Here is an 8136-nt window from a genome sequence, read left to right on the forward strand (position 1 = left end):
TCCTTAGAGTTTGCTAGCCAGCCAGCCTGTAGCCTCCTTGGTGAATTCTTGGTCATAGAGAGACCCTGTCTCAAAAGAACCAAGTGGGTGATACCTGAGGAACAATATTAGAAGTTGTCATGTAGCCTCCACACACACAAATGTGTCCATGTGTACCTGCATGTACACATACACACACACACACACACACACACACACACACACACACACACACACACACGCAAACAAACCAATGAGTGTCTGTATACACACCCCCAGAACAAGTATGCGTTTCCTTACTAAAGAGAAACTTTGTTTAACAAAAGTTGTTTTGTTTTGTAGGGGAGGAAGAGTGGCAATTGTACCAAGGCCTTAGGCATTGTAGGTGAGAGTTCTATCACCAAGCCACAACCCAAATCTTTGAAGGAATTAGCGTAGAAACATTTATTTATACAAGTCTTTAAGCTGCTTTAGCAAAGTATTTCAGTGCTTTCATTGGATAATCTTTAAGTAGTCCTTCACTGTATAATGCAGACTTTCCTTCTTCTTCCAACCTGTCCTCCAGAGTGAGCCTAGTGAGGTTATTCCTGGTGGGTGAGGTTTCAAAGCATTTTCAGTTTTACTGAAAAGAAACTTCAGCCAAGGGTCTGTTCCCCTCCTCTCCCTGTATCAGTTTGGAGCCTCATTCTCTTCAGTCAGTGTTCTGTCAAAGCACACGCAATGGACTCCTGACACCATGGGGCAAACTAGTTTCATGTCTTGGGAAAAGTACGAGTTCTTAGGTTTTCATTGAATTTCAGAACAGAGCAGAGGTAGTATTAGACATATTGGCTACTAGCCAATACGCTGGGGCCATGATACTGTTTAGATGTGTACTGTGTGCTTTAATGATAATGTTACGGGTCCTCTGTTGGATCTGTAAGCACGACTTGGTTTCTTTGGTAATTATAAAGCCTGGTCATAGTTGAAGTAACTACAGGATTTGCATATTCTTTCTTCTGGACTCAGACCGGCTTTTCATTCGTTAAATGTTCTTTTTACCTTATAAAAGAATTTGGCCACTGTTTTGACTGAGAACTCCTCTGTAGGTGGCTACAGAGTGTGAAAACGTTTTCTGTGCAAGTTCTGGACTAAACCTTCCAGAGCCTTTCACACAAAGGGGTCGGGCCTACGTTATGGAGGTGTAGTTGGCCCTACATCCAGAGTTTGGCTTCACCTGTAGGTCGAGGCCTCGAGTGTGGTTAAGGCACACTTCTCCACATCATGCCCTCCCTTTAACCCCGTCATCTACAGATGTCTCTCTGACATGACAGCGTTTGATGGAGGGCTTTAGATGAATTCTGCTGGATGTTTGGATTGACATCAGTCTTCTAGCAGGGAGTAATAAATCATGCCTGCTATCTTTTTCTGTTTCCTTTTTATTCTCTATAGTATGAGTTGGCCACAGGCCGATTTCCTTATCCAAAGTGGAATAGTGTATTTGATCAGCTAACACAAGTGGTGAAAGGAGACCCTCCACAGCTAAGTAATTCCGAAGAAAGGGAATTCTCCCCCAGTTTCATCAACTTTGTCAACTTGTGGTAAGTACTGTATTTACCAAGGTTCAAACACAAGTGCGGGGAGCAGTCAGGCAACTGATTCTCAATTACATACACACTTTACATAGGGAAAGAGGCCCTTTGTTATATTACCCCTAGCTAGGACTATGGGCCACTGCCATGTGGGACTTCAGCCTGCCTGGAGAGGCATCACCCTCTTGTTCTACTACAGGTGATGGAGAAACAGCTGCCTCCAGATCACCAGTCCCTGGTACAAGTTACCAGGTTAAATGTCTAGGTTATCCTGGTGGTCCTATCATGATGATGCTGTTACTGGATCACCTGGGTGCTTTTATACTCAGTAACTCACCAGACCAGACTTAAAAACCTAGAGCAGAGCTGGGTGTGGGGGTATGGGTATATGTAGTAAAATCAAGCCCAAACCTTAAACTCATAGGCTTAAATGAATATATTGGCTCTCCGTAATCCTAGTCTAAAGAAGGCATGGACTCCATGTCTCTTATTGTTGTCTACTTTATCAGCTCTTACATGTACACGGTACCTAAGCATGATGTGGTGGGGCTGCATAGATAAGACTAGAACTCTAGCCAGTCCCCAGCACATATTGGGAGCCAGGTAGGCAAGTTGGCCTGCTTGTAATGCCAGTACTTTGACATGGAGACAGGACAGACTGACTAGACTACTGAATCAGTGAGCTCTGGATTCAGAGAAAGATATTTTCTTAGTAAATGAAACAGAATGATTGAGGATGAAGTATTGTGCCAGCCTCTGTCCTCCACACACATGTGTATATTCATGCACCCACACACATATGAGCATGCATACGTATGTACATACAGAACACAGGCAAATAATTACGTGCGTATAGATACTGCTGGTACTGATAGATTCTGTTTTTAAAAGCCTTTTAAAGCTGAATGCGATGGTGCATGGCTGAAATCCCAGCACTCGGAGGCAGAGGCAGGCGGATCTCTGTGAGTTTGAGGCCAGCCTGGTCTATAAAGCAAGTCCAGGACAGCCAAGGCTATATGGAGGAACCTTGTCTTGAAAAACAAACAAACAAACAGAACAAAACAAAAATTTAAAATGCTTGTTTTGGATTAGCATTTAAGCAATTTTGATAATTGCTCATTTCATTCAGCATGATTTAAAAGATACTTTATTTATTTTTGAGCATGCTTTTCTTCCTAAAGGAAAGCCATCTCTCTGTACTCTGTCTGGGTTTTAAAAGAATTCTATTGCAGGTTCTAACATTGACTTCTTTTTGAATAATGAGAAAACATTTGTTGACTGGAGTTTTCAAGTCTATTTCATCTTCTCTGACAAAATTCTGCCTGTTGTGATCTCTCAGAAAGGGCATGGATGCCTCAAGAACATGGTAGAAAGCTTGTGGATGACAGTTGTCGGTCCCTCTTCTCACTGAAAGCAGTCTCTTGCTTACTTATTTGCACATATCAAATGCATTTGTATAATTCCATAAACTTGGCCAGTCTGTGTATTCCAACTTAATGAAATACTTGCTTAAAAGAATCTAATGTATATCACAGACTCTTATTTTTAAAATATGTATTTGTATGTGTTGTGTGCAGCCACACAGATGCCACCGCACACATGTGAAGGTCAGAGAACAGCCTTTGGGACTTCATTCTTACCTTTTACCTTGTTTCGTGACTCAGGATCTCTTGTTTCTGCCACTGACTGTGTACTCCTACTGGTGCACAAACTCCGGGTGGTTCTCCTGCCTCTGTCTCCCGTCTTGTGGGAGTGTAGGGTTACGTGTGTGAGCTACTGCATCCAGCTTTTTCCTGGGTCCTAGGGTTTGAATTTAAGGCAGCAGGCTTGCAGGGCAGTGCTTTACCCACTGAGCCATCTCCGTAGCTTTGCTGTCTGGACCCTAGACCTCCTCTGGTTTTATTTTATATATTTTACATATGTGTGTATAGTACTATGTTTCATTTTCTCCTTGTCTCCCGCTGAGCCACAGTAGGTAGCACTGGTGAATATAAGTATCCCGTGATATTTGTTTTTTAGTATGTCGAAGTTGTGTAAATTATTATGTCTGCAATTGAAGGGTATCTGTCCTGTCCTCATAAGAGCTGTGTTTGAAGCCTTATGTAACCCAGGCTAGCCTTGAACTTTCTATATAGCGAAAGATGACCTCGGCCTCGTTCTGCCTTTCATTTGTAAAAAGGAAAATAATTGGGTCATTGTGACTTCATCTTAACAGTGTTCCTTTTTCTGTTATTTTAGCCTTACAAAGGACGAATCCAAAAGGCCAAAGTATAAAGAGCTTCTGGTGAGTATGGAGCCGTAGCCAGTTCTCTCAGCAGTGTGCACCTCCATAGGGAGACTTGGCCTAGCAGAGCGTCTCAAATATCCGGCTTTAGAGAGAGAAACTAGTGGTTACACTGGGGTTTGTTTGTTTAGTTGGTTGGTTGGTTGATTGATTGATTGGTTTTGGTTTTTTTCCTCTAACTTTCTAGCTCATATCTCCTAGAAAGAATTTGGTCTTAACATGTTAGAAAATTCTGAAGCATTCCATTGCACAGTCTAAGTGTATGTAACTGTAACTCCTCCGTGAGACAAAGGTAGTGGAGATCTTGCTCCCTGTGCTTACTTCCCTCTGCTAATGCACACTGACCCATCTGCCAACTCCTTTGAGACGTTCTCCCTCATCTCATCATAAGCAGTCTCCTTTATGTGGCTTTCTTCTGAGGAGAGAAGAAAGTACTGTTTGTGGACCAATGATGGGATGTTTTAAGAAAAAAAAATAGATTGCTCATCACATTTAGGGCTCCCTAACGTATTAAGCAAAACTTGAGATCAACTAGTGGTGACTACCAAGATGCCCAGGTAATATAACCAGAAAAATTGTAGGAAAAATTGCTGTTTATAGTGCTAGAGAACCAAAAGAGGGCTCGGTGAAGCAGAGCCAGGCCATGGGCTCTAGAGAGCACAGGGAAAGGCTCTCTTGGTCTTTTCTTTTAGTAGAAATCAGGTTTGAAACTGAAAACCTCTTTGAAAGATTCTTGAGCTACCAGTGGGGAAGTGGAGGCTTGGGATTTCGTCTGGTGACCTAAGAGGCTGGACTGAGATTGCTGTAGTTCTTGGATCTCAGGTGGTACAGTTGCATGCTAGGAACAAGCCACTGTGCCTTCTTCCTCAGCGAGAACTCCCTGTACGCACGCATGTTCGGAGACCTCACCGCCAGGGTGGGCCCTCCAGATGGTAGCCCTGTATCTCACACTTAGGTGTCCACATCCACTAAAAGATGCTTGTGATAAACGCCTTGCTTGTGCTAAACTGAACTGTATGTGGTTGTGAGAGCGTGTAGTGCTGTGCCATATTATAAATTGAGAAAGACTGAGTTAGGGCTCTGATACAGATGTTTAATTTTCTTGCAGAAACATCCCTTTATTTTGATGTATGAAGAACGCACCGTTGAGGTCGCATGCTATGTTTGTAAAATCCTGGATCAGATGCCAGCTACTCCCAGCTCTCCTATGTATGTCGACTGATAGCGCTGCTGCATCAGACTCTAGAAAAAAGGGCTGAGAGGAAGCAAGACGTAAAGAGTTTTCATCCTGTATCACAGTGTTTTTATTGCTCGCCCAGACACCATGTGCAATAAGATTGGTGTTCGTTTCCATCATGTCTGTATACTTCTGTCACCTAGAATGTGCATCCCTGTAATACCTGACTGATCACAGTGTTAGTGCTGGTCAGAGAGACCTCATCCTGCTCTTTTGTGATGAACATATTCATGACGTGTGGAAGTCAGTACGATCAAGTTGTTGACTGTGATTAGATCACACCTTAAATTCATTTCTAGACTCAAAACCTGGAGACGCAGCTACTGGAACGGTGTTTCGTGAGACTTCCAAAGCCTCGAAGGACACAGTGATGGATGTACTATGTCTGAACATAAAGACCTGGGCTTGAGTGAGAAGAGCTTGCACAGCCAGTGAGACATATTGCCTTCTGGAGCTGGGAGACAATGGAGGGATTCCCTTTTTTCACCAAGTGCAATAGATGTACTGATCTGATATTCTGTTGCTTTACAGTCACAGTCGATGTTTGGGGATCGATGTGCTCAGCCAAATTTCCTGTTCAAAATATCATGTTAAATTAGAATGAATCTATCTTTACCAAAAACCATGTTGCTTTCAGAAAGGTGAACATTAAAACACTGAGATGGGACAGAATGTGTTCTTTGTCCTTTTCCAGCCCTGCTCTTCATTGGGAAGATACAGGAGTCTGCCACTTGTCATAGAAGGGTGCTGCCAACTTGATGCTCTACCTGCCACCAACCACCAGGACTGACCGAAGGAAACAGTACTGAGGGCAAAGTTTACAGATGTTTTTGATTCTGGTATCTTCTCCAGAAAGCTTGTAGCAGCTATAGATTTCCCCCTTGGCCCCAAGCCTGGTACTTGAGCCATCGTAACTCATTAACAGGGAGAAGTAGCTAGTAGCAATGTGCCTTGATGATTAGACGAAGATTTCCTGTAGGCAGCAAAACACCAAATCACAATTCTTTGCTTCTTGCCATCCTGGGCCAGGTCTTCAGTTTCTAATCCATTCCCTTCCCCACTTTTGCTCAATTCAGTATTCTGCCTTGTTTTTCACATTGGGAACCCTAACATCAGGGATGCTAATACCATGGATATGTAGCCCTGAAGCTCTCCGTGCTCTGATGTTCGAAAAGCTGAGACAACCGGGCCCAGTTGATGTTGTAGGTGAGAAAGAGGCTGTCTGTTGGAGAGGCGCATTTCAACAAAGAAAGATCTGAAACGGCAGCCTTTCAGATAGACACATCACCTGCTGGGGTCTCTACCAGTTTGCTGTCTCCCTTGGAAGTGGAATTTTACCCACGCCTGCCTCCCCTCCCCCCAAAGACAAAATGAAAAGCCACTTCACCTCGTGTGCTGCTTGTCTTCACTTACGCATTAGCCAGGCACCGAGTGTCAGGCTTTGCACAGTCAAGCAGCACAGGTAGCAGCAGTCTGCCATGCAGGTGATGCCCTTACAGAACTAACCCTGGAGGGCACTACTGTGCCTCTCAGAGGAACGCTCATAATACTGTCAAACAATGAAAGGAGAATGGTGCTGTTCAAAGGTACTTCCCTAGTCACTGCAGAACTGAAAATTGATTTATCTCGTGGTCCACTTGCCTGATTTCCTCATTTTCTACCCCTGGCCCACTAACCCTTTGAGTCTCTGTATTCCACAAGGAGGCATTACTGTATGTCTTCCTTAAGCTGCACCAAGCCATCATCCTCCATTGCTCCCAGGACTGAAGAGGAATTTGTTTCTCTGCTGTCAGCTTCCTGACTGGCTCAGTATAGCCTCACTCCGCCATTATGCAAATGGAGATCAAAGCAATTCTGACTGTCCAGGAGCTATCTCACTTTCTGCTGTGTGGGCGACCACATTAAAAAAAAAAGGCAATTTTAGTGTATTAATCATAGATTATTATAAACTTAAGGGCAAGGAATTTATTACAATGTATCTACTAAAACAAAAGGGTGTATACTGTTCACAGAGTGTGAAAATAGTGTAAGAACTGTACATTGTGAGCTCTGGTTACTTTTCTCTTGTACCATATGAAAGTATATAAAAGTATCAAAAAGCTGATGTGCAGGGACATTGCCTTATTTGTCTGTAAAAATGTAGCTCAGTAACATAACTGCTTCTGGAGCTTTGGAATATTTTATCCTGTATTCTTGTTTGAATTCCTCCTCTATTTAAGACATAGCCATGGAGTCCACATGTTTATGGAATAGTCTACCCTTTGCCTGCAGGTCAGTTGTAATAAACCTAGGTTGTGATGATGGCCTTGGAATTTGATTTTCTGCAGTCTTACCCTGAGAAAGAAAGCCAAGAAAAATGGCATTAAATTATCTGTGCATTTCATGTGGAGAGGAGTTAACCTCCTTTCAAAGTTTCTGGCTCTTTTCTTTTTCCTTCTCTTTCTCTGCTTGTTCCCTGACCACATAGCACAGCAGCTCTGGTACAGCCTTTTCAAGCTTGTACTTGGTGGGGTATTGGGACCTGCCTCCTGCAGCGTTCTGTCAGAGTTGACAGGTGTGACCTTAGGCCTCTGTGTTGCTGGCCAGGCTTCCGACGTTGGAACTTCCAGATAGGTCAGTTGTGATCTCTTACTGCTACCTGAGAAGAGAGCAGGATAAGGGGTTGACATACAGTTTAAAAAGAGCTATAGGGGCCCTACCTGGGGAGCTTATGGGGGGTGGAGCAGCCGAGGTGAGCAGCAAGCCACGGGGGCCTGCAAATGGCAGGAAGCAGGCTAATAGTGACCTTTTCTGCTGTTTTCATGGCAGACAGTGCCTACCTGATCATGTAGTTCAGCACCATGTCCTGTGTCTTACATCCTATGTCTGCTCCTCAGCTAAGTGTCAAGCTGCTTGGAGAGTTTCACATCCCACTAGAGCCCAGGGCGTCAGGAACGACTGCACTCCAAGTTCTGTAGGACTTTATCTTGTATTTATCTCATTTGATTGTGAGTGCAGCCCACCAAAATCAGGTAATAGGAAGACAGGGGCTAAAGAAGTGAAGTTCTGTACCTCAGGTAATAGTA

At 43.6% G+C, this 8136-nt stretch overlaps 1 protein-coding gene across 5 annotated transcripts in view; it reads left to right on the top strand.

Annotated features, from left to right (window-relative positions):
* Positions 1-7374, top strand: part of MAP2K4 (mitogen-activated protein kinase kinase 4) — a 94656-nt gene extending 87282 nt beyond the window's left edge. For all 5 annotated transcript variants that reach the window (XM_084761349.1, XM_084761350.1, XM_084761351.1 and 2 more), the window contains 3 exons: positions 1411-1559; positions 3789-3834; positions 4943-7374. In XM_084761349.1, the coding sequence (XP_084617475.1) occupies positions 1411-1559; positions 3789-3834; positions 4943-5056 (309 nt within the window). In that variant the 3' untranslated portion in view covers positions 5057-7374. The remainder of the gene's footprint in view (positions 1-1410; positions 1560-3788; positions 3835-4942) is intronic.
* The last annotated feature ends 762 nt before the right edge of the window (positions 7375-8136 follow it).

Source organism: Acomys minous (genome assembly GCF_964271855.1).
Source record: "Acomys minous genome assembly, chromosome: 16".
NCBI classification, from domain to species: domain Eukaryota; kingdom Metazoa; phylum Chordata; class Mammalia; order Rodentia; family Muridae; genus Acomys; species Acomys minous.